This window comes from Tenrec ecaudatus, chromosome 16 (genome assembly GCF_050624435.1).
Source record: "Tenrec ecaudatus isolate mTenEca1 chromosome 16, mTenEca1.hap1, whole genome shotgun sequence".
NCBI classification, from domain to species: Eukaryota; Metazoa; Chordata; class Mammalia; order Afrosoricida; family Tenrecidae; genus Tenrec; species Tenrec ecaudatus.
Window position 1 is genome coordinate 88,144,772 of NC_134545.1, and position 25,164 is coordinate 88,169,935.

The 25,164-nt window shown below is 58.3% G+C and overlaps 1 protein-coding gene across 2 annotated transcripts in view; it reads right to left on the minus strand.

Moving 5' to 3' along the window:
* The window catches only part of SH3PXD2A (SH3 and PX domains 2A), a 244,135-nt gene that overhangs the window by 9,410 nt on the left and 209,561 nt on the right, over window positions 1-25,164 (minus strand). For both annotated transcript variants that reach the window (XM_075533362.1, XM_075533361.1), the window contains 6 exons: window positions 15,441-15,554; window positions 12,377-12,460; window positions 8,754-8,871; window positions 5,217-5,554; window positions 4,034-4,083; window positions 1,610-1,729 (listed from right to left, as the gene is read on the minus strand). In XM_075533362.1, the coding sequence (XP_075389477.1) occupies window positions 1,610-1,729; window positions 4,034-4,083; window positions 5,217-5,554; window positions 8,754-8,871; window positions 12,377-12,460; window positions 15,441-15,554 (824 nt within the window). The remainder of the gene's footprint in view (window positions 1-1,609; window positions 1,730-4,033; window positions 4,084-5,216; window positions 5,555-8,753; window positions 8,872-12,376; window positions 12,461-15,440; window positions 15,555-25,164) is intronic.

A 25,164-nucleotide genomic window follows, 5' to 3' on the forward strand; every position in this document is an offset into this window, starting at 1 on the left:
TTCACCTCGTGTCTGCTTCCCATCAGCCGGAAGGCGTTTCTTTGGTTTAAGGGTGCAAAGCTATCAGTCATTTCCATGTTAGTATAAATTAGGCCAAGACGATGTGCCTTTGAAAATGTCCAACCAGGAGCGTGGCTGCTGGTTGCCTTGGACTGGAGAGCATAGGGGGATGGTCAATTTGGATCATGTGATGCTCCTGGAGGAAGAGGTCCCAGGGAAGGGTGGCTTGACAAACGGGCACCACGGGAACTGGGGCATGGATGGGTAGGAGGGAGGGAGTGAGGGGGACCAGAGAGCAGCAGAGGCAAACTCTGTCTGGAACCAGCACTCTGCAGCCTCTGCCAAAACAGACGGCCTCCCTGCTCCTCCACTCTCCTCTGCTCTCCGCTCAACTGGACCCTAACGTGACAGCCCTGTCACCTGCTGAGGCGTCCTGAACCCAGGGAGAGAATGCTTTCTCTTGGCAACGTGCTTTCCAAGCACCAGACAGGGGACTCAAAGCAACCACGTCAGCAGGAAAAGGCTTGCTCCACTGGTCTGTCAGTTTCACGTGAAGGAGCATACCTTGGAGATACTGCGGAGTCAGGTGGAGCCCAGCACTATAAGGCAAGCATTGCCTTAAAACTGCTTCCCAGTGCATAAGGAGAGGAGCCCTGGGTGGTACAGTGTTGGGCTGCTAACCACAAGGTCAGTAGTTCAAACCCACCGGCGCCTCTTGGGGAGAAAGATGCTTTCTGCTCCCCTCCAGATATCCAGCCTCAGAAATCCCCAAGGGCCAGTCCTACTCTGCCCTGCAGGGTCTCTGAGTAGTGTGTTTGCTGCATAGAACAGCTACGTGGACACCACCCTGTAGTCTCTTACATGTGCAAGACCATTATGAAAAGGTCTGAAACAGCGTGAGAACGCCAAGTGGGCAGACAGAGGTGGAAAAAGGGCACCGATAGCCTTGATTGGCCCAGGAGTTGCCACAAGCCTCCAATGTGCGCCACGCACTGACTGAGGAGCTCAATTCAGCAAAGGACAATGTAATAACAGGCACAAGCCCACTCTGGGGCACTGGCCCCCACAGACCTTCTCTGTCCCCCTGAAGGCCATGTCTGGATCTGGTCCCCAAACAGAGTTTCATTAATGTGAGAAGCTGTGGGAGAGGAGTCTTACTTACTCCACTGCGCAGAGAACAACAATCTATGCCAGGGGGTAAGGTAGGGTGCCCATGGCCTGGGTGGGATCAGAAGCCTGACCCCCCAGGATCTCACCCCACCTGCCTGGACCCCATCCTCACACCAATGGCACTTCTTAAAATGGGTTCTGCATGCCCCTGGCCTGTGCTGCTCCCAGGACCAGAGAGGTCCGTGCTTGCAGGTCCTTTTGGTGCCTGGTAGGGAGTCCAGCACATGCCACCGTATCAGGAGCTCCAGAAGTCCTACAACTGGAACAAGAAGTGGGTAGTCCCCCAGACTCATGATCCCCTGTTAGTAGCCCCTGTGGTATTCAGGGGAACACTGGCTTGAGAGCAGCCTGGGGGGATAGAGGGGGGTCTAATTCTGGCTTTCTAGCACATCCTTGCGGGTGTCAGTCATTCACCTTTCCTGCCCATTCCAGAGCTTACCTCCGCCTTCTGTCCGCCCCGAAAGCTGATCCCATCCGAAATGCAGGATTGGAATTCCGCAATGGTGTAGTACTCCACTTCAACAGAAGGGGGCTCTGGCGGCTTCGGCAGCTGGAACCCCTAAAGAAGAACCCAGTAGAACAAAAAATAACTCCCAGATCAGGACACCCCAAGGCTCAAGACTGGACTACCAGGTCCTGGAGAGGGGAGGGTGGCCAGGCAGGAACTGGCCTGAGGCTACACCTGTCACCTGAGTGTGAGGGTCTAATGGGGCCTGTGCTCCCACAAGGCTTTCGAATTAGACCTGGGAGCCACCCAAGTTCCGAGCCATGAAACCGATTGTGATTAGCAGTCATTCCTATCCCACCATCTCCGAGGAGCACCTAGGAAAGGAAATGGCCATCGCTCTCGGCTTCTCATGGTAAGGTTGCAGGTGCCAGTTCACGCCCACGTGCCCCAGAAGACAGGGTTGGTGGGCAGCCATCGGATATTTATAGGCACGGCGCATCCCCGGGCAGACACATGGTCGCCGTGAGGCAGGGCTGACTCGCTCTGACTTGTGGGGACATCTCTGGACGTCCAGCTCCCCAAACAAAGAGCTAAGGCCACGCGCGGGGGGTTGGGAAGCACCCTGGCCCGCTGGTCACCACCACGTCCAATGGTGAGGCGGCTGCTGAGAGCAGGCCGGATCCTTCCCCCTAGAAGCGGGGAGGCCAGAACCCACTGGAAAGCCAAACCATTCCTGAGGCTGGCACGTCCATTGCCAAGCCCGACATTCAGGGACCTGCGGCTCGGCCTCAGCCTGGCACAAGCTCGGTTCATTCTAGTTTCTCAAGCCTGAGCAGTCTGGGCGGGATAAGACATCAGGTAACTGGCAGTGGACGAGGACACTGATCTTCCCCACCTCCCCATACTGGTCTCTCCTATTAAAAAAACACACATTTTTTAAAGGGGAGAGGCGGCAGTTATGAATGGCGGGGAGAGCTGCCTTGGCTGGGTGGGCACAAGCTCCATCCCCAGGAGGGTGATTCACCACTCTGCTGTGTGGCCCCGGACACAGCCCTTGTCCTCTCTGAGCCTCAGTTCCTCGACTATAAAATGACACTAAGAAGTGCAGGGTCTGGAAGGGGATGATTAAGAGAGATGACAGGCCTGACCTCTGGCCTGAGGCCAGGGCATTGGTAGCCTTCACCGCTGCTCCAAGTAAGCACTGGGATCCTGCCTGCTTCCTGGCCCTTCAGGGTACAGCGTGCCCCTCACACCTGAGCTGCCCTGGGCCAGAGTGAACCAGCGGTGGGGTGAAGCTGCTGCTTTTGAGGGATGGGGTGTGAATTAAGACAGCTGCCCCCGCCCTGTAACTACGCCGGTAAGAAATCGAGGCCCCAGGCCAGCCTCGAACCCTGGCTGGGGCGGGACTCAGCCGGACCAAACGAAACAGCAGCCTGTCCGGCCAACATTAAGTCTACGTGGGGATAGGGGGAAGTGCAGGGCATAAAGAGGTCCAGAGAGCTTGTCTCCTGGGAGCAAGCTGTGTGCAGGGGGTGGGGGGGCTGTACCCCCTCCAGGCACTGTGATTCTCTCTTCCCTGCACCCGCAGACCCCGTGGATCCTGGCTGGGGTCTTGCTGCTAAGCCCAGAAGGGATTTCAGTCGACCTGGCGCCCAGGCAGAGCTGCCAATGAGAGTCGCCCCTGCCCCCCCTCTTTCACCCGCTTCCAGCCTCCCTGGGAAGTGGCCGATGCTGCCCCCACTTCACAGACAGGAAACGGAGGCTTCTGGAAGGGTAAGAGGCTTGCCCGGGGACTGTCAGATGTGGAATGTGACTCTGGGCCTGGCAGGCTTTCTGCCCCAGCCCACTGGCCTGACGGCAGCTCTCGGGAGAGGGGTCTTGACTTGCCCCTGGCACGGTTGCTGCTCTGAGCTCCAGCAGGCTCCAGGGCATGAGCGTCCATGTGAGCTGGTCCTTGACATGGTTCTCTCGGGAGGCCACTCGCCGGCCACCCTCTGCCCTCCCAGCTGAGTTCCTGAGCTCCGTCGCTGGGCGGATCGGAGCCAGACAGGGCTGAAATGCCCCTCGGTCAGCACGGACAGCAGGCTCATTGCCAGCCCCTGCCAACACCCGCCTGGACACTCTCAGCAGCCAGTCTAAATGTTTATGTCTGCCAGTGCGGTGGCTGGGGAGAGGGTTATTTAGCTTTGCAGTGCAGTGGGTTTTCAAGTTATAACAGTCCGGCTGGGTCCCCAGAAAGACCAGGCTCAGCAGGCTTACTGCCTCTGTACGCCCCCACAGCTGGAGGACCCCACAGGGAGGTCCTGGATCAAGCGGTCCCGTAGAGACACAGCCTAGGGGTTGGGGGTGGGGTGTGTGTGTGCACTGTCAGAGAAAGAGGGAAGGAAGACAGGCAACACCTGTAAGGACACATACCAGGCTGGACTCTCGGCGTGGGGGGGGCCTTGTCCTTAGGTTTGGGGAGCCTGGAAAAAGAAACATGGCTTCAGAGACCCCAGCCCCAGCAGAGGCTGTAGTGCTTCACCCAAACGCCCCCAGGGTGGTCAGTGAACGCCTGATCCCGGGAGGTCGGTGCTTCCGTCCTGCATGTGCGACTCCCCGTTTCCACAGGGGCTCTTCTTGGACTCCTTCCACGGGAAAGCCCAGAAGGGGGGTTCTCTGGCTGGACTTTGGGGCGGGGTGTGTGTGTGTGTGTGTGTGTGTGTGTGTGTGTGTGTGTGTCCATGACCCTTCTATCACGTTATGATGACGGGTCTGGACTGACGGGCATTTTCCCGAGTGAGAAGGTTGCTTTTCAATGTTAAAGAGCGGAGCCAGGTCTCTCTCCGACTCCTGACTTGGTCCTTCGAAGCCAGCACACTGCCAGGTTGGAGTCGGCGCCTGAGAAATATTTGCCACGTGACTGCCTGAAAGGTTTCAGACATGAGAGGCCAGAGCTAAACAGAAACAGTCTCCTCCACATGTTGTGAGTAGCTGGGCTCCCCGCCCCCCAAGGCACACAAAGCAGTCCAGTTTAACCTTCACCCAAAGCCAATGATGGGCCAACGATGGATGGTGAGAGGCACCGAGGGGACCAGAGAGCTGGGCTTGCCCAGGAGTCGAGGAATGCCGAATGTTTGCTTGTGGGGAAGTCCATGGGGTTCTGGTTATGGGGTGAAGTCAAAGGGCAGAGGCAGGTAAAGCGCAGAAAGTGGTTTTTCTTTCAGCTGTCGCCCGCCCCAGGAAGCAGCCTTGTGCACAGGGCCCACAATTCACAGCCTGAGGTGAGAGCTGGGGTCGGGGTAAAATGATCTATCAGCGGCCGGTCCTGATGTAGAAAACTCTAGCAATGTGTGTATCCTAGCAAATGGCCTCCAGGGGCTTTCTCTCAGAGCAGGGAATGGGGTGGGGATGGGGAGCCTCACTCTTCCTGTCTGTGTGTGCAGCTGTTTTCAGTGGAGGGGTCAGGAAGATACAGGCCAGCCAGGGCCTCCTGCTCTGCTCACCCATGTAACAGGCATCACCCAGTCAGAGGGAGTGAGAGTCTGACACGGTAAGGCTGGGACCAAGGAGCTCTGCGGGGGGTGGGGAGGGGACCCGGGGGTCGGGAGGTTCTTACTGATCTGGGCCCTCTGCGGGGCGATCCTGGCCACGGCTGGGGAGCCCTGGGCCAGCTTGGAGACAGTCCTCTCGGGGACAGCCAGGGCGCTGCCATTGGAGGCGTTACAGAGGACGGGCAGACTGATCTCCTTCTTGGTGACATGAGCCTCAGGGCCCTCGCCCTCTGCTGGCGGAGTGTCCTTGTCCACAGAAGCCTTCTTGTTCAGCAGGTTGCTGATCTCCATGATGCTCCCGATGATCTCCACCGGGCCAGCCGGAGCCTTCTTCCGGGCCGACAGGTCATCCTTGACCTTCTTCAGGTAGGATGCAGGTGCCCAGCCTTCCCTGCCCAGGTATCTGTGAGAAGGGGTGGGGCATGCCGTCATGAGAACCCTGGTCACTGGCCCCACAGTCACCTGCAGGCCCCAGCCTCGGGCCTCGATGAGTATAACCTTCTCTCCCAATTCTGTAAGCAAGCTGACCATCCCACTAGACCCAGGACGCAGTCTCTCTCTCTCTCTCTCTTTCTCCATCTGCGCCCTCTTGGGGTGGCCTCGCATTCTCTGCTACCTCACACGAATGTGGGACCTCCACATTTGGCAAGCCCAAATGGCAGACTTCATAGTGGCTTGCCCATCACACCACCAGTGGAGGAGAGTCCCAGAGATAAGAAACGAGGAGGCCTGGGCACTGTGCACCCAGCGAATGCCCTACAGGAAGGCAAGGCACCATCAGAGCTGCAGAGAGGTGTCAGAGGTCAGTCAGGACATCTGAGGTGGAGTTGGTGGTGTCTTGGACCAACCATGACTATGGCTCAGTTGGTTTGCATCTGCAACACGCAGTGAGAAAGTAGCTGCTCGAGTCTATCCAGAAAGACAAAACACAGTGAGACCCATGAAGAGGAGGTCTATGAAGAAGAGCATCTGTCTGGGGTGGGTACTGGAACTTCTGCAGGCAGAGACAGAGCAAGGACACAGAATAAGTCTGCACTCACGGACCCAGGGCATCATGCCGAGGGTAACAATTTAAAATCAGTGGGGCGAGGATGGAGCCGTCAGAAAATGCTCTGGGGACAACTTATTATCCAATTAGGAAAAACAAGTGAGATCCTAGCCTCACACCATATAGCAAAATAAAAAAACAAACAAAAAGCTGGGTGTATTTATACGATGTTGTGGGTACAGAGTGCCTCTATACGCGAGGGCCTTCAAACAGAAACCACAAAGGAAAAAACTAAGGCACGTGCCCGGGGAAGATTCAATCCTTTGGTATGGCAGCACAAAACACAAACTAAAAGTCCCTAAACAAAAGTGCAAAACAAATGACAGAGCTGAGTTAATTCTGGGCAATGCCATGACTCCTGAAAAAACAAGCTTCCCCCTCCCCGACCCCATGACATTCAGCTTCTACCCACACCAACCGGGGAACTCACTTCCTGGTCCAGCAGTGGCTGGCTAGTGCCCATCAGTCTGGGTTGCAGTGTCCCTGTCTGCTCCCTGGGACACATCTGGTTCTCTGTAAGAGCTCTTGGTTCTCCTAAGCCAGATGTCCTATTCCTCATCCCTCCCTTACCTGACCTGGCCCTCAGCGCTCATGATATGGAAGACAAGGAGCTGGAAATCAGGTCCCTAGCCATATGTCTAAGCCTGGCTGGAAAGTTCAGGTGGGAGGTGGTGTCTTAGGTTCATGGCATAGGAGGGTGCTGTCCCAAGCTGGCCTTTCTTCCTTGTGTTTGGCCGTCAGGCATCAAGGGACAAGTAAATATAAGACAGGGGCTGGCTCAGCTTCCCGGGATAATGGATGTAGACAGAACACAGAAGGGGCTGGAGTGGGGATAGAATCAACTAGGAAGAATCCCCTACCTTACATAGGAGTCAACCTACAGCCAGAGAAGCCAAGCAGGTCTCAGAGGGTCCCTACTGGCCGTTGGCAGCACCTGGCCAAGCCCAATGCTCTTGTATCTCCAGGATGAAGGTGGGTCTGCTAACTGGTAGCCAGTCATTTTCTTTATGCTTAAACATTTTTTTTTGGTTTTAAGTCATTTTATTGGGAGCTCTTAAAGCTCTTAGAACATTCCAATCATCGATTGTATCAAGCCTATTTGTACATACGTTGCCATCATCATTTTCTAAACATTTACTTTCTGTTTGAGCCCTTGGTATCAGCTCCTCTTCTGTCCCTCCCTCCCCCCTTCCCACCCGTGACCCCTTGGTCAATGATAAATCATTATTGCTTTCATATTTGCTGATGGTTCTCTAGGCGAACGCTGTGGTGATACGGAGACCTGATGGAAGGCCAGGCCTGCTCAGGGCCCCAGCACTTCCATTCCAACCTCCTCCACGTTCCCTCAGTTACATGGATAAAATTAGATTCCAGGCCGAGCAACGCCGGCAATTCCGAGTGTGTGTGTGTGTCTGCAGCCAAACTCTGCTCACATCTGCTTTCCAGCTCTGGCACATGGAACAACTCCAGAGGGAAGCAAACTGGAAGAGGAGGGATGGAGAGGGAGGGAGGGAGTGTGTGAGTGTGTGTAGGGGGAGGGAACAAAGACAGGAAATGAAGATCAACACAGAGCCTGGAATGTTGGGAAATGGCATATTTAAGGGGTGTCTGGCAGCCTTAAGGTGGAACCTTTCTGCAAGGTGTTCTCTGCTCAAGTGCACACAGGCCAAAGGCCTAAGCCATGGGGACAGGGGCTGACTAGAAGCAGCAGCCCAGGGTCACTCTGGTGGTCCTTTTAGAAAGCTCAGAACACAAAGCAGCTTGGTAGATAACTTCCAGGGAAGTGAATCAGGCGACCAGCCTGCCAGGATTTGTGCTGGCCTTTGCCTTTCAGACATGAGGCTGTTGGATTTGGGGGTGAGCCCTAGTCCCCAAGTTGGAGAGAAGACAAGGGTCACATAACAGGACAGGAAGGGCAGAGGCCAAGGCTGCCCTTTGTCACACACAAGGTCCCACTGAGGTTCCAGCTCCTTATGGCTAGTGACCTTCTTAGCTGTCAGAGATGCTAACCTTCAACGCTGTCACAGTCTACTGCATTCTGCAACGGTCTCAGGAGATGTCGACAGCACTTTAGGCCCAGGGGACCAAAGCTTGGTTCTGCCTGTGCCGTGAGACCCCACAGAACACGTACTGCCCCCACAAGGGCAGGTGGGACAGCTGGGCAGGCATCACAGCAAAGCCAGTTAGTTCCACAGCACAGGTCCCGGTGGGTTGGGATAGAGACGAGCAGGGCGGGCCCTGGAAGGGAAGTCTAGTTTCCATTGGTCTCTGGGAAGAGCTGGGAAAGCTTCCCTACCCCGCTCCCCCATGGGCATCTCAGCTGGGGAGAGGAACAGGTCGGGGTGGAAAGGGACTGCACATCCCCATAGCTGAGGCTTCAGCTTGGGCCTTGGCTCTCGTGTCCAGGGAGACGGTCTGAGCCACGTCAGGTGGAGCTCTGCAGCCCAACCCTGAGGCTGCCATCAATGCCCGAGGCTCCGCCCCCAGGTCCCTGGGGGTGGGAGAAGGCAACCCCCCCCACCCCCCACCCGCTGCTCCTCTGCCAAGTTCCTACCTGATGTACCACCAGCCTTCCAGGTTCTTCCGGATCACCTCCACGGTGACTCCCTGCTCGAAGTCGATCTCGTCCTTGCTCTGGCTGGTATAGGGCTGCAGGGTGACGTACTTCTCCTCTGGGGGTGTGGGGAAGCAGGCCGGCCTTGTCAGTGCCCAGCAGAGTTCGGGGCAGACCCTGTTCCCACCTCCCCTCCACCTGGTTCAACAGCTGCAGAGGTGCCCGGGCCCTGCCTCAGCCTTTTCCAGCGAAGGGCAGGCATCCACCCTTCTGCCAGAGGAGTCCATGAGGGCAGGGCCCTGGCTGTGCCAGTGAGTGTCCTACACACTCTCGCCTGGTGCTGGTTCTCCAGGCTGGCATCCGCAGGAGTGCGCTGGGCTGGGACAGGGCTAGAGTAGCCTGCTGCTCCCCCTGGGTCCTGAGTCAAAGTCAGAGACCAGCCCCTGGGTGTCCTCTGAATGTCCCTGACCATGCCCCCCCCCCACCAATTCTCTCTCCTCCTCCATCTGACCCGCACGCAGGTGGCTCCAGGGCCACCTCCTCTGGGAAGCCTGTCCGCACACTATCTTTCTGGGCGAGCAGCACAGTTACATGCTCGTTACACAAAAGGTCAGGGAAGCATGGACAAAAAGGACCAGGGAACCCGTGGCGGGGGTGGGAGGGTGTCTGCCCTGTTTGCAGGGGTGGCACTGAAAGGCTCAGTGGAAGTGCCTGGAAGGACAACCATAGGAAGATCAGGGCCACCTGGTGGGTGCCCTTCTACCCCTTCTGGCAAGTGTCCTTGTTCCTGCTTCCAGGAAGGTACCTTGGTAACCACAGCCAGGTAGGTGAAGGCTGCCTGCTTCCTCGTGTCCACCCCACCCTCTGGGAGAAGTGAGCAGGGAGAGCCAGGTACGAACTGCTGCCCTCTCTGGGAAGGTCGCCCAGACCCTCTGTGGTGCTGCCAGACAGCCAGGGGCTCCCTAGGGGCTGAGACGGCCTGGCATATAGGAGATCGTCCATTGCAGTGCCGAGGAAGGCAGGGCTGGGCAGGGCACCAGGGGTGGACTTGCTGTGACACTGGTGCAGACGCCTGCCCAGCCTGGCTCCAGCTGTGACCGCGCCCCCTCTGGATGCCTGGCTGGGCCTGGAAGGGCAGCTTTGGGTAGGAGGGCCATCGGCTCTTCTTCCTGGGTTATCAGGATGGCCTGCAGCCGCCCACCAGCTGTGAGCACAGAACCGATGGCCAAGTCTGAAAGGCTGTCCAAGAGGAAAAGGGGGGGCAATAGCCCACAGGGGGCCCCCCCACCGCTGACCTCCTGGAAGTGTGCCGACCCTACAGCTCCAGCCAGGCTGCAGGGAGCGGCCACAGATGCCCCTCAGGAGGCGAGATTCAGACGAGGGCCCGCATTCCACTGGCCAGCCCTTCACTCCCCTGCCTAGCTCCGGGCCCGGCCCACTCCATTTCCCAGCAGGGCACGGCAAGCTCTGGCTGGGAGGGTCAGCTGGGCAGTGCCAGACTCCAGGGACCCAGAGTTCTGAGGTTAGGGGCGAGGCACGGTCTGGTCTCCACATTTCGCCTTTGTAAGCTGGGCTATTTTTAAAAGCCCGTGGTTCAAGCAGGAAACCATCATTAACGTTTTTCCTACGCATGGCTGCAGACCAAAGCATCAGTCCTTCTCTGGATGATCAGAGACCCACACCCACAACCAGTCCCTGGGCCTCAGCTCCCCAGTGACCATACGAAGGCCTGCTTCCCCTAGACCCTATATTTTGGGGGAGCCCCCAGCTGCTGTGAGCTCAGGCACCTGGCCGCTCCAAGGGAGGGCTCTGGGCTGGTTTCTTGGGCTCAGTTGGCAGAGGTACAGGGTACCTTCCTGTAGACACGGCCACATGGACCCCAAGACTCCACTGGAGCTGGGCCCCAAAGCCCGCCTGCTAGAGCCAGATAGGGGAAGAGTGGCTGGGGTCTCAGGAAACAGTGGAGGGAAGAGGGGTCAGGCTCCACTCTGACCGCCAAGTGGTGGGGCACCCAACCCTGAGGAGAGGGTGCTGGGGCAGAGGGGGTGGGGAGTGGTTGGTGGTGGAGGACGGTAGACTTGCTTCCAATCAGAAAAGCATCCTCATGTCCTTTCCAAACCCTTCCCCCTCTGTCAGCACTCTCCCTGCCCCCAGGCCGACTCCAGCTCAGGGAGAAACCTTCCAATCCCAGAGGCTGGGCTGGTTTGTCATCTGGTCAGTCAGTGCCCCACTGCTGACCTCCCCCATCAGTAGGAGCCTCCCCAGCCGGCCTGCACCCAGTCTGTGTTGGCATCTCCATTTCCTTTAACCCACAGGGCTGGGGTGGAAAATTAGAGAAGCTAGCAGTTGTGGGTACTTGTTTCCGTGTGTTTGTACACGGATGGGTGGTCCGGAATGCTATGTTGGGTAGGGTGTTTGCAGCTACCTACTCAGGGAGTATTTGGAACTGGTTCCCCGTGTACTTGCGGTTGGTAGGTGGGTTCTGTATTGGAGACGACAGGAGCAGCGCTTACGGACTCAGCTGCTGACCCGGAGGCCTGTGGTTCAGACTCAGCAGCCGCTCCATGGAGAATGGGGTAGCAGTGCTTCCAGGACCACAGCAGCCTTGGAAGCCCTAGGGGTGCATGACTACATGAATGGCCCGAAGCGTGTGTGCCGTGTGCAGGGGCAGCACGTGTAGCCACCGTGGTCCCCAGGTACACATGTGAGGCCGTCAGGGTTGTGCACAGTGGTTGTGCTTCGCCAGCTACGCGTGGCTGTGTGTGTGTGCACAGTGTGTGGACTGTGCGGGGCAGTGGGTGTAACCATGGTTAATATCGGGGGTGGGGGGGTGGTGATCTGCCAGTGGGGTGTGTGTGGGGGAGGCGTGGTTCCTGGGCCGTGGTGATAAAGGACAGAGCTGTGTGTGGCTCAGTGTCCTGGTGTGTGGAGCAGGTGCTGGAGGGGCCAAGGAAGCACGCCTCTGTCTGCTCTGTTTTTCCAAGCCCGTTTCCCTCTCCTTGGGTGTCGAGGCTCAGGGCTGCACCCTAGCCTTGCCCACAGTGCCGCCGCAGCCCTCCTAGCCTAGGCTGACTTTGCTCTACATTCCCATCCTTGACATACCCTTGAGACTGGGAGAGGCCGGGGACTCCCAGCTGACACCCCTCCAAGTTGGCCAGGTGACACCTGGTGAGGCTGGTTCTGGCATTCCCTATTGGTCTAGAGGCCAGCGCCGGCTGAGGTGCACTGTCCCTGAGTGACCGCTAACACAGCTCTCAGCCCCAGCTCAGCGAGGTGGCAACGCAGGGTGGGCGACAAGTGCAGCTTCCAGGACAAACATGGTCTTTTCTGGAGCCCAGAAGACCCTTCACCCACTTCCTTGGATCCCCAGACCTGCTTTAGAGGGGCCCACAGAACTTCCTAGCCTCCCTGTCCCACGCCCTGCTCCCCACCTGCCCCATCCCTGGAAGCCAGCAGAAGTAGAGTCATCCATCCCCACACTGCCCGATGTCCCCTCCCCAAGGCAGCAGAAGAGAGACCAGCCTGGCCAGAGGCAGAGGGGAGGTGAGCAGAGCCAGAGGGGTTAGGGGGCGGGAGGTGTGAGCGAGGACCAGCACAGGGTTAGAAGCTGCTCCCGTGGTCACCTCGGCTGTGCTGCCTGTTGACCATCCCGCCCAGCGTCCACCGGCGATCCAGGCGCCGCAGATGGGCCTTGCGTCTCTTGGACACTGGTGTGGGAGATGATGATGGAGCATGCGCCCAGGAACCGGTGGAGAGAATGGAGATGCAGATGAGATGAGATGGTGGGGGCGGGTGGGGAGGGGGTCTGGAGGGGTATTCACACTCCCAGGCTTGAACGGAGCCTGAGGGTGGTGGGCATGTGGGGAGAGGAAAAGGGTCCATCCAAAGGCCAACCTGTGAGGCCATGTCCCAGCCTCCTGAAGACCCTAGACCCCAGAACTGCAGAGAGGTGCAGACCAGTGCCCGGAAGCTCCTGGGGATAGGGTCCTCCGGCACCTGGCTCTAAGAAAGTGCCACAGGCCAGGCCACAGGAGAAGAACAACAGTGCCTTCCAGTGCTTCTAGCTCTTTCCAGCTGGGGTCTCGTCTCTTGTGCCACCGTCCTAGATAAGCATGACGAGGGGATGCCTGGAGTCTCTATCCCTATCCTGCCCACCTTGGCTCTAGGCCAGACGTGCTTGCAGAATGGAATGCATAAGAAGCCCTCTCCACAGCAGCTGCCTGGCTGGTGCTCACAATACCCTCCCCTTGGTGTAGCTGAGCCCCAAGCCCGTGAAGCCTCTGCCTTCTCATAAGACTCCCAGGAGAGTGAGCACCTGCGGGGGGCTCCAGGCGGTCAGCTGGACCCTGCCGCTGGGAAGACTGCAGAAGGGAGCCAGGCTGCACAGGCCTGGCTGGAGTGAGTCTCTGCACACTCCCCGGCCAGCCCCACGGAGGCCTCCTGGAAGGATCAGCATTCCCAGAGAGGCGGCCAGGACCTAAAAGCTAGCAGGAGTGGGTCCCAGTCCAGGCCCTGTGTCTCCAGGGTGGCTGACCCTCTCTGAGCCTGTGTCCTTGTTGTGGATGGAGTGGCTCTGGCCCTGGCTTAAGAGACAAGAAGCTGAAGGGGACATAACCAGGGGGACAGACACCAGGTCCTGTGGCAGGCCAGACAGAGGACCCTGACACTGACATCCTGGGCAAGGGGGAGGGCAGGGGGTAAGGAAGACAGGGGCTTCCCTCCCAATAACTGAGCCGTGCTCAAACCCAAACCCAACTCGCTGCCCTCAAGTCCATGCAGGCTCATAATAACCCTGTAGGACATGGCAGACCTGCCCCTGTGAGTTTCTGAGACTGCCACTCATTGCTGGAGTAGAAAGCCCTATTTTTCTCCTGAGGAGCGGCTGCTGGTTTTGAATTGCGGACCTCGCCAATCGTAGCTGAATGGATAACCATTATACCACCCACTAGTATGAGCCTCACAAAAGCCCCAGGTGGCTGGCACTCTCCCATTTCAGAGATGGGAAAATAGAGGCACAGGGCTGTAAAAGTTGCATCCCGACGGTGATGGGTCTGGAGCTGGGCATACCCACTAGCTACAGCGGTGCCTGCTCTGGGCTGCCAGTCACCGGGATGGCTGTCTGGTTTGCCGGTCCCAGAGTGGCCCCGTCCCCCTCCCCCATATCTAGGAGTAAGGCCAACCTCGGGGTTATAAGTCTGCCTCCACTTCCTCTCCTCTGTGCAGTGACACAGGTGAGTAACATCAGAGTACCTGGCACAGGGGCCTCTCCACCAAGCCCCTCCCACCCCGGGGCTACCATTTCTGAATCTTCACCCAGTGCCCCAAGCTCAGGAGAGAAATCAATGGTCTCTGCTTTCTGAAGTTCCAAGAGGAAGCCCAAAGAGGACAGAGGCCTCTGGTTTCTGTCTGCAGGGCTTGGGGATCTCAGACTGGGGTGGCCACAAGGCTGGGGCAGAGAGGGGACTGGAGATGGGACAGTAGAATCACAGGGGCCCCACAGTAAGCTCAGGGCTCCTGGGTTGCAGATTCTATGCAGAACACACAGGAGGCTCACACCCTGGGTAGAGATGTGGAGACAGACAGACAGCCACACATGCACACACCTCCACACACAAAGCTTCCCAGTATGAGGCTTTCATAGCCCTCGCTGCTTCCAAGCAAGATGCTCCAGGCCGTGAGGAGCAGGCATGGCCCAAGAGGCCAACCAGGGTCTGACCGCAATTCCAGCATCAGGCAGGCAAGGGTGACCCCCATGGTGCCCAGGTCAGGTGAAAGGGCATGTAGAGCACCAAGCAGAGTACCTGGCACCCAGGCAGGCACTGGCATGCTGCCTCTGTGTAGAGCCGCAAGGCTCTGGGAACCTAGAGTGTGGAAGTGGATACACAGCAGGGCCTAGGGAATTGAAGAGAAGCCAGGCCCAGCCCAGCCCAGAGGCCAAGTGCCTCAGGGGTTGCGATGCCCTAGACAGGGCTCAGGAGCACCCAGAAGGCTTGAGCCACCAGCCTGTCCCCACTGAGTCTAATGTCACACGGTGGAAGGCATGGCAGGGGCCAGAGCTCTGACTAAGGAGTTGAGATGAAGCAGGAGGAAGGGTGGAGACCAACCGACTTCGAGGGGGACGGGGAGGCAAGCTGAGGGGACCAAGCCCGGTGGTAGGCCTCCAGTCCTTGCCTCTCAGGCACACCCATCTGGACCGTCCCCACTGACCGTTAGGAAGGTGCTCCGGCTGCCAGGACTTGGGGCAAGGGAGCTTGAGCATTAAGATGAGTTTGGGGGGGGAGGGGGAGGAGAGCAGCCGGACAGGCTCTTTAACATGCCAGGAAGAAAGAGCCAGTCATACCTGAGCCAGGATGAGTCAGACAGCTGATTCACACCTTCCTCTGTGTCTGCCCCCTGGCCCAGCCGATAGGCCAGCACAAAGCACAGTCCCATGGGGCCACCCTGACCCGCAGGGAGCACAGGAGCAAAAGCAGGTCTCTAGGGAACCTCCACAGGATTTCTGTGTGTGCATATGTGTGCCCCCCCAACACACACACACACACACACACACGCGGGAGAGAGGACTTCAGGGAAGAGGCTGGGAAACTGACTGACAGGGGTTATAGGAAAAAGCAGAGGAGGGATGGAGTCACTCCTGGGTCCAGGGAGCCTCCTGGCAGCCCCCCCCCCCCCAACTGCAGGCCTTACCTTCCCCTGTCTTGGAGGTGTTGATGTCTGAGTCGTCCCGAGTACCACTCTGAGCCTCCAGGTAGGTGGCAGGGACCCAGCCCTGCTCCTCAGAGGTGCTTACAAACCACCAGCCTGTGGAGCAGACAAGACAGAGCAGATCATGAGAGACCAGCTGGAGGCGGGCAGGGTTGGGGCTGAAGGAACACTCAGCAGCGGAGGTCAGAGAGCCAAGGGACAGCCGGTCCCCAGGTGCAGCAGCTCTCCAAGGAAGAGGAGCCCCAATACGCTCCCTGGGAGAAGGGCTGGGAAAATTGAGGTGCCAGTACACAGTATGGGCTGAAAAAAATGGAACAGAAATCAAGCTACATCTGGAGTGTGGAGCTCCACCCTGCAAGGAAGGCCAGGGCGCCCTGGCCAAACGCGGAGACCACTGTGGGCTTTCAAGCTCTGTGGGACTATTGGCCCGACTTGAAGTGTGGCCGCTTCCCAGAGCACCCAGACCCCAGGGCCTCACGGGTCCTCACTGGCAGGCCAGCAGCTCCCTTTCCCCATGGCCACGCTGCTGGAGGCCACCCTACAAGTGGGTTGACATTTCACCCACAGCAAGGGGCCACTTGAGAGCCTCTTGACCCCTGTGGGCAGATGAGAAAAGCTCGTGGAGCAAATCACGCTGAAGGGAAAAAACAAAAAAACGATGGTGAGGTGGCTGGGGGTGGGGGGGAGGGGAAGGTACGGGGAAACTGGGAGAAGGCTGTCTGGGGGAGTGGGTGGCGCCATTTCTTTGGAACAGGACCACCCTGGGAGGGAGATAGCAGGAGACCTCCATGTTCAGATAAGGTGGTAGTGGGTGTGTGTGTGTGTGCCCTTGAACTGGAAAGGTGAGGAGGGGCTGAGCATGGGCAGAAGCGGCTCAGGTCCCTTCACTCAACCAAGGGGGGGTGGGGTGGGGTGGGGTGGCCGACCCTGCTCTCAAGAAGCTGGAAAGCCCCGCCCAGCATTAGATGCTGGGACCAGAGAGTGCTTGAAGGTTCCCAGGGGCTCCGTGGGAACACAGCAGGGTAGGGCAGGGTAGGGTAGGGTAGGGTCGGGTAGGGCAGGGCAGGGCAGGGCAGGGCAGGGCGGGCTTTGCGGAAGGGGGGCTGCGATGCAGTAAAAGAGAGGTGGGTGGGCAGAGAAAGGGATGCATAGACAGATCTTGGGCCCCCAGTGATAGCCTTCAGTCCCTTCTTGGAAGGAACACAATCCTGTCATCTCCCCCAATCTATTCTTTGTCCTCCAAAGGGCTTTGACCTGGCTCTCTGTGTTCACCAAAGACCTCACCTCCAGTCCTGGGTTGATGCTCTGCCCACTCCCATCCCTGTGGGCCTCCGTGGCCCAGGTGCTCAGGGCAGACTCAGCCACCTAGCACAAAGCCCACAGGAGCCCGAGAGATACATCTGGTCCCTGGCTCTCGGCGGCCACTATCCATTCACATGGGGGAAGGAGCTGCAGAAGCCACCTCTCGACCCAGGAAGTCCCCGAGCTCTGTGACTACCGAGAAGGAAGCAGGCTCACTCTCCACAGGAGTGTCCCAGAGGTCCCTGTCTATCCTTGCCAGAGACGGCCGGCCCCACTTAGGGGGAGGAGAGAGGAGCGGTCAGTGGGAAGGGGGCCCTTGGGGTGGTGCTGTACTAAGGACCGAGCCACAGAGGGGTTTGGTTGCTCAGGGGCTGGGGCTGATGAGTTGCTCCCAGGTCACTCTGGAAGGCAGTGCAGGGGGCTTTAGCAGGAACCGACCTGGATGCTGTGACCAGGGAAGTGAGAGAGGGCCCTGCCTGAGAACGAGGACGTGAAAGCAGGAGGGAAGCCCGGAGATGGGAGCAAGAGTCCGTGCTGATGAACATCTCATCTGAGCTCCTGGCTCCAGCTGGTCCCAGACCAAAGCTCCACTCCACACTTGGACTTCCTAATTCCATCAGTCAATGCACTTCCTGTCCTGTTGACCTCAGCTGGAGCTGGCTTTTAATCACTTGAGCTCAGAGTACCCGCACGCAAGCCCCCCTGAACCAGTGACCACTGAAGATCGTGGCCCCCGTCACAATCCAGGACTGCCGTCCTAAAGCCAAGTCACCAGGACCACTGCCACTGCAGCAGCAGCTGAGGACCGGTCTCCGCCCCCCCCCACCCCCCGCGCCATTCTGGGTCACGTGCTCACTTGCCAATGCCTGCTCACTGAGTCCCACACAGGACAGTGCCCTCAAAGTCACATGACTCCTCAGGGTCAAGTTCCAATGCCAAAGGCAGATGACCATGTTGGTTCTCACTCTCATCCAGACTCTCCCCAAACCGAGCTCCTGTGGGCCAATCAGGTGCCCTGAAGGCCCATCTCAGAGGGAGAGGTCTGCTTCCTAGAAGAAGGTTTCCCCAGGGAAAGGCTTGAGCCAGGCTGGGGACTTTGTTTTTATTGGGGTGGGTCCTTGGGACATGCCTCGAGGGCTATGCCAGCAGTCGTGTTAAGGATGCGCCAAATTCTCGCCCAGCCCTGCCTCTTTTTCCCCTCAAAGGTGTGTTCACTGCCAACTCTCGCTCCAGCTTTCTCCCCAATTCCAAGAGGAGAACGTGCCCCCCCCCCCCCCCCGTGCACGCCCAAGGTTTCCAGGAAAGCAGGCGACATGCGGTCTCCTGGGTGGCTTCTGAACCTTGACCTCCAGGGTCTGCATCACAACATCACCCTCAGAGGAAGTGAAGGAGCCAGGCCACCTCGGTGGGCACCTAGAAGGCTGTGGGAGGGCTTGCCTGGGGGGGGGGGTTTCTCTGCCTGTCAGTGTCCTTATCTGCTATGAAGAAGCAGGCCCACCACAGACGGACCTCCACTTGGCATGGGCCTTTTTCTAAAGCTCCGATTCATTCCCTTCGCTGCCGGTGGAGTCGATTCACCTCACCCTGCGATCATACATGGGGGGCTGGGAAACCTCCCAAGGGTATGCTGCTCCCTCCTTCCCCCTCGGTCCAAGAAATCTGGGGTAGGAAGGTGGACCAGAACTTGCTGGCAATGCCAATGGGCAAGGCAGGAGGGGCTTCTTGTGTACCTCGGTCTCCCAGGAATGCAGGGAAGAAGGTTAGGCAGGGGCTGGCAGAGGGGCTCACCTCGCACCTCAAGATGGGGGCATGTGTGCAAGGTGCAGGGGGGCACCTCAAACCACTCAGGGCCCTGGCTGTGCTCAGGCTCAGCATTAAGTCCTTTCCACCTCAGCAGCTCTACACCCACCACCCGCTGCTTCAGGGGAACCTGGGCCACGTCACTGGTCCCCACCCAGCATTCTCCTGTATCACCCACTGCCCAAGACTTGGGGCTGAGACCCTTTTGCAGTCCTTGCCCACCTTGCCTAAAAACACTGGTTAGAGACCAGAGCGTGGGGTTGTGTGACTTGAAATCTCTCCCTGCCCTGCTATCAGGCAGCAGCAGGGAAGGAGGCTGCAGAGATCAGTGGGGCTGTAGGCACCTCTTCCAGGCAAAGGCCCACACACCGCCCAGGTGGGCACGGGTGGACGTGGGCAGATGCGGGCCGGCTTTCTGCCCCAGCTCACACAGACCTCCCAGGGACACTGGCATGCGTTGCCTGGCCGGGCCTCTCTGGGACTCGCCCTGGGCCTGCTCCCACCCACGGCTGCTGACAGGCCTCTCCCACATGCCAACAGCTCAAACGGCAGTGACGGCAACTGGGGCGCCAACCAAAGTCCCTGCTGCTTCAGAGAGGCACACTGAACCTGAGCCCTCGGTGTGGCCCAGCTGGCAGAGCCCAGGCCCAGCTGGAGAGGGTAGTGGTGGTGTTCCCAAGCTCATCTCCAATGTGGGCAGGTCTTCCCATGTTCATACAGCCTGGCGGTGGTATGCTGGGGCCCAGTGTGGACAAAGGTTAGGGGGTTCTGAGTACCCAGGAGGGGAGGTATGCACACATTCTCTTCATGGTGTGGGTGGCGAGTCGAGGCACCGGGAAAAGAACCAGCCTTCCCTGCTAGCTCTGGCTAATCTAATCCTACCTGTACCCGCTGTCTGTCAGCCTCACAAGTCAGCTCACACTGAGCCTGCCTGAGTGAGCTTATTCCCTGGGCGGCCAGCAGGCAGGTGAGGACACGGAGACGTGGCACAGTCTGGATCCCATCTGGACCACCTCTGGACTCTGTGGCCTCAGGGAAGCAACTGAGCCTTTCTGAGCCTCTGCTTCCTTATCGGTAAAACGGCAGTGTCATCTACCTTGCAGGTCACTGTGAGGAGCAGTGGAGACACAGAACAATGCAGGGGTTCCAGTCCCACTCAACGGACATGCTGGGACATACTTAAAAAGGATACATGAGGGCAGCTAGGGGACAGCCTGGGCGACCTCCTTTCCCAGGCCTGCACAGATGGATTCACATTCCAAGCTGGCCTCCATGGGCCCTCCCCTCTCATCCTCCCAACCTCCTCTGCTGAGAAGGCAGTCAGTGAGGAGGACTTAGCCTTGGGGACCTTGGAGGTACAGCTCTGGGCCTTGCCCCACCTGGAGCAAAGAGGGAGAGAAAACAAGGATGCAAGGAAATGGCCCAAAGGCCTGATTGCTTGCAAGAACCTCAGCTTCCACGACCCTGAGACCTAGAAGCACTAGATGGTACCCGGCTTCTGCAGGGGGGTGGGGGGCGCGTGACAGCTCTGAAAGGGATCCCGTTGGAAGGATTTGCAGAGTGGGAGGAACATGTGGGAACAAAACTCAAAAATCCTAAAAAACAAACAAATAAACAACCAAAACACCCAGGCTTTCTGGGGTAGAACCTCTGAGGTTACAGTCCCCAGGTACCCTTCAAACCTGGGACTAAATTCACCAGGGATGGCTCAACTTTTGGCCAGACGGATGGCAGCCTACAGGGTGAACCAGGTGCCACCAGGAAGGTGTGGGCACACACCTTGGCACAGTGCAAGCACACATGAGAGCAAAAGGGCAGTGCTTGCCCAGGGAGTGAGATCTGGAAGCAGGAGGGGTGGGAGAGGAGGATGGTAGGGGTGGGACGGACTGAGGGGGGCGGGGACTGCAGCCCCGCTTGGGCAGCAGTCAATATCACAAACTGTATCATGGATCATCCACCGGAAACCAGTTTAGTCTGTACACTCCCACCCAAATGACCCCCCCCACAAAAAAAGTTTAAAACAATAAATAGAGGACTTAGCCTGGGCCTCATGCAGTAGCCACAGCTGTGTCCAGATGGGGTGGATGTGCCCCGGCTGTCAGCTGTTTTCCAGGCAGAAAGGGGTAGGCCGAGAACCTCGTGGCAGGATATGGTGAGGATCCCCTACCCTCCAGAGGTCTAGGCGGGCTGGCAGACCCCCTTAGTATGGCCCTCAGCCTGGTCTGACAGCCCGGTCTGGGGGCCTGCTCGTCCTGGCCACCAGGCAATTCCCCCCCACCCACCCACTGAGTGCCTGGACCTCAGATGTCTCCTCCTCCGGGAAGGAGGGGAGGAGAAGGGCCATCATGCAATCCCCCACCGTTGAGGGTCCCTGAAGCCTGGCCATAATGCAATCCACCACTGTTTGGCCCAAAGGGGCCAAACCCCCTGAAAGCTGCTTCATCTTCCCTGTGAGGACCACATCTCCAGAGGCAGAATGGACAGAGGGGGAATGGGAGAGGGGAAGGGACTAAAGCAGGCAGAAGAGGACAGCAGGAAGTGACAGGCACTCCCAGGCCACTGCTGTCCACCAGGGTGTCCAGATTACAATGGCCTCCTTAATGAGGGAGGGTAATGAGTTCAGCAGGGCCAGAATGGGGCCAGCTGCTCACAATTAGGATGTTAATAAAGCTCTCTGAGGTCACAGCTCAGCCTAGGACATATCAGCTTGGGGGGCGGGCGTGTTAGGGCGCAGACTCAGCCCCGCCTCCTCCCTGTAAATCCTCCATCCTTTCAGAGGCCTTCCTGATTTGCCCATCTCCCCGGCTGGCCGGCCAGATCTGATCCACAGACAATCCTGACAAACCTAGGTTCAAATCTCACCTCTACCACTCTCTAGTTGGGGGGGTCACCACCCGTTTTCTCACTGGCATATGAGGAGAACAATGGGGCCTGCAAAGAACATCCCACGCTGAGAACTCGGCTCCCCTCCACCCATCTCCCAGCAGCCAGCCAGCAAGTCTTGGGGTGAGGGCTGACCGGCGGATTCAGATGGCCGCTTGCGCTTCAGGTCCCTCAGTGTAACCGGCACAGCACTGAGATAGAATCCAGCAGCCTCCAGGCTATTTCCCGGTGCCTCCAAGTTACGCCAATTAGCTCAGAGCTAAGCCTCTGTGAGGGGCCCTGGTGGATTACGTTGGGCTGACAACTGCAAGGTCAGCAGTTCGAACCCGCCAGCCACTCAGTCGGAGAGAGATGAGGCTTTCTCCTCTTGTAAGGATTTGCAGCCTTGGAAGGCCACTCGGGCGGGTCTACCTTGTCTTCCAGTGTCCCTCTGAGTCGGGAACCCACTCCATGGCAAAGAAATAAAATCCCAGACATCACATATTTTCTGCTCGTGCTAAGTGCCCTCAGGCCCTCAGTCACAATGACCTGCTGCCCCCAAAGGACTCTGTTCTCAATTTGCACCAGGCTTACAGTTTTGTCCTCTCTGGAGGGTGGCACCTTTAGGGTGATACCTCCTCAGAGAAGGTCTGGGAAAAGGGGTGGGTTGAGAACATGTGGGCAGCGAATGGACCACATCTTACGTGGTAACACCTTGTCCTGGACCCAGCCTGACCCATGCCTTTGAGGCTTCTTCCTGGTTAAAGCCTCTAAGAAGCTGGAAACGCAAGCTGCTCATGGTGTGCTGTGCCTTTAAGAACAGTGAAAGGCGGCCACCCTGAGCCAAGCCGCCACCCCGCCACCACCACCCTCACCCCCCCCCACCACCCCCCCCCACCCCCCCCCCACCCCCCCCCGTCAGGAGGCTCAGTCACTACAGCTTCTGCCAACACACTCCAACTCCCAGGGCCCTGGCCTCCTGGGAATTGGGAAGAGCCCCGCCTCCGGCCTCATCCGTGGACTAGCCCCACCTCTGGGTCCACTCTGCTCAGTGGTCTAAGCCTTCTCTTCCCGATGGGACTCAACAGGACCCATCCTCCCCCAGGGTCTTAGATCACTCCCTGGGCGGCTGAAGTCTGGATTCCAAGACCATTAGCACAGGCTGCTACGTCACCCTGAGTCCAAGACAGCAAGGCCGGGGCTGCCAATCTCCCCACCCCCCATTCCCCAACCTCGCTGACGTCAGAGGTGCTTGGTTGAGTGCCCATGGGCCTGGGCAGGCAGAAGCATGCTGAGTGTGGGCTTGGCCACAGGAGAGGGGCATGGGGAAGGCCTGACAAATGGGCACGTGCAGGCCGAGAGGGGCCCATGGTGAAGTGACGGGTGGAGGAGTCGAGGTTTGAAGCTGAAGGCTCTGGAGCCAGGCTGCTGGTGTGAAGCCCAGCTCAGCTTCCTCACCTGTGAAAGGGACTGAGCCGCCGTGGCTACAGGTCCCTGAGTGATGAACCGTGCTGAGGGGAGGCGGGGCTCCTGCCCAAAGAATCCCACCTCGCTGCCACTGGGTGGATGCCGACCCACAGCGACCCTGTGCTCCACAAGGCAGAACTGCCCCTGCGAGTTTCTGAGACCACAACTGTTCATTGGATGGGGAACTCCCCCCGCAACCCCCAACTCCAAGCTCACTGCCATTGCCAGAGTTGGTGCTGGCTCATAGAGACCCTGTAGGACAGGGTGGAAGAGTCCCGGTGGATTTCTGAAATGGGCTAACTGTTTACAGGAGTGGAAAGCGCCGTCTTTCTATTGTGGAGTGGCTGGTGGTTTCCACAGTGCACCTTGCAGATGGCAGCCTAACTTGTAAGCACCGCACCCCGTCTCCCTGTGCAGCTGTGAAACGTGCTGATCGGTGCCCCGTGCTCAGAGCAGCACCTGGGCTCCTCGTGAGCGCTCCAAGCCAGCAGCTGCTGTCAGAGTGTGAAGGGCAAACAAAGGGGGACTTGACAGAGGGAGCCAAGCCTGCTATGCCTGGTGCTGGGAGGGCCAGGGTGGCAGGCAAGCCCAGGTGAACTGAGTCTCAGACAAAGAAAGATGCCCTTTCTGGTGCTGTTGTCCTCTGGCCTTGACCTCCGAAGGCTTCTCGTGGAAGCACATGGGTCTGGTTCTGCGGCAGGTATACGTGGTTGTAGACGCCCAGAGGAACCTGAGGAGCCAGGAGAGGCTTCCTCGACGTGGGCTGAACCTCAGGTGAGCTCCGGAGAGGAACAGTGTGAGTGAAGGCAGGGCGGGTGCTCAATCCACGGATGCCGGAGCGGCTTCCTCGGAGGGCTTTCCCCAGGGAAGGTGAGAGAGGCCCTGTCCTTTAGTCACTCCCCCCCACCTTATATATAAAGCAGAGAAGGGCCACAGGGCCCCTGGGGGCAGCAGGTCACTGGGAAAGGAGATGGGAGGAGGGCACAGGGAGAGGGCAGCTGCACTGTGGGCAGGGGAGGCAGGGGGTTGATGTCCCTCACCGAATGCGCACGATCTGTTGGACGGACAACCTGCTTGCTCTGTACACTTTCGCCTAAATCGCACAAAACCATTAAACATCACTTTTTAAAAGTAAAAAACGTGAGTAAGAAGATGCCAGCCAAGTTAGAGTCTAACAAGATGCTGTCAATGAGGCAAGCAAGGGGAAGTCCCTGGAGAGATGTTCTGAGCTGACGGAAGGGTGGTTGCCATGGTAGAGGGAGGGAGGGAGGGGTGTAGACCTTTTGTGTCCAGTGCACTGGGCCTCCAAGGGGTTCCAAGCGTGTGCCAGAGAACTGAGCCCGCTGAATTTCCACAGCTGGTTTCTAGGAAGTAGAACACCAGGGGCTACCTATTGGGCTGATAACCTCAAGGCCAGCAGTTCAAAACCACCAGTTGCTCCGAGGGGGCAAAGGTAGGCTTTCTACTCCCGCCCAGAAGGGCAGTCTGGGAAATCCACAGGGACAGTTCCACCATCCTAGAGGACCTGATGGCAGTTTGTCAATAACCCACCCCCCAACCCCACTTTGGCTGGCTCTCCCAAGTGCCTTTGGGTAACTGCACCACCCTGGTTCAGGCCAGGAAGTTACATGCCCAGAAGTGAGCCCCGAGGGAAAGCAAACAATGCTAGGGGGGAACAAATGGGGTGTTGTCCCTTTAGTCTTGGAAAGCCTCTGGTGGGGGGTGGGGGTGGGAAAGAGGGTGAGACTGAGTGAGTTGACAGGGAGCTCCTGCCAGGCCTCTATCAGCCCTGAGGACACAGAGGTGGGGCAACATGAAGGTCCCAACTTCCAAGGAAGAGAGAAGTGAATTCCAAATGAGCACGCTCAGCACGGCTCCTGGTCATGGGAAGCTCGGGCTGGCTGCTCCAAGGGCTGGAGCCTCTGGAAGGGGATTAAGCACTTCCTGAAACAGTGCTGATGAGGGCTCGGTGTCCAGGACCAGGGCCAGACCACCAGGGATGCCGGCAGCCTGGATGGCTGAGGCAGCCCCGGAGCAGAGTCCTCCTGGGTCTCTCAGGAACCAAACTCCCCTCCTGGGGATTCGGGAACTGTGGTTGCAGACTTAAGGACACAAGGGCCCTCAGCCAGCGGGCGTGGTGGTTCCCGGGGACCACCTGGAAGCAGGTTTCCTGGGGACCCTGTCCTGCTGGATGCTGTCCTCAGTCCCAGGAGGAGAAAAGGATGCTGTGTTGGTGGCACCATGTCCTTCTACAAAGATGTGCCGGGACCGGGAG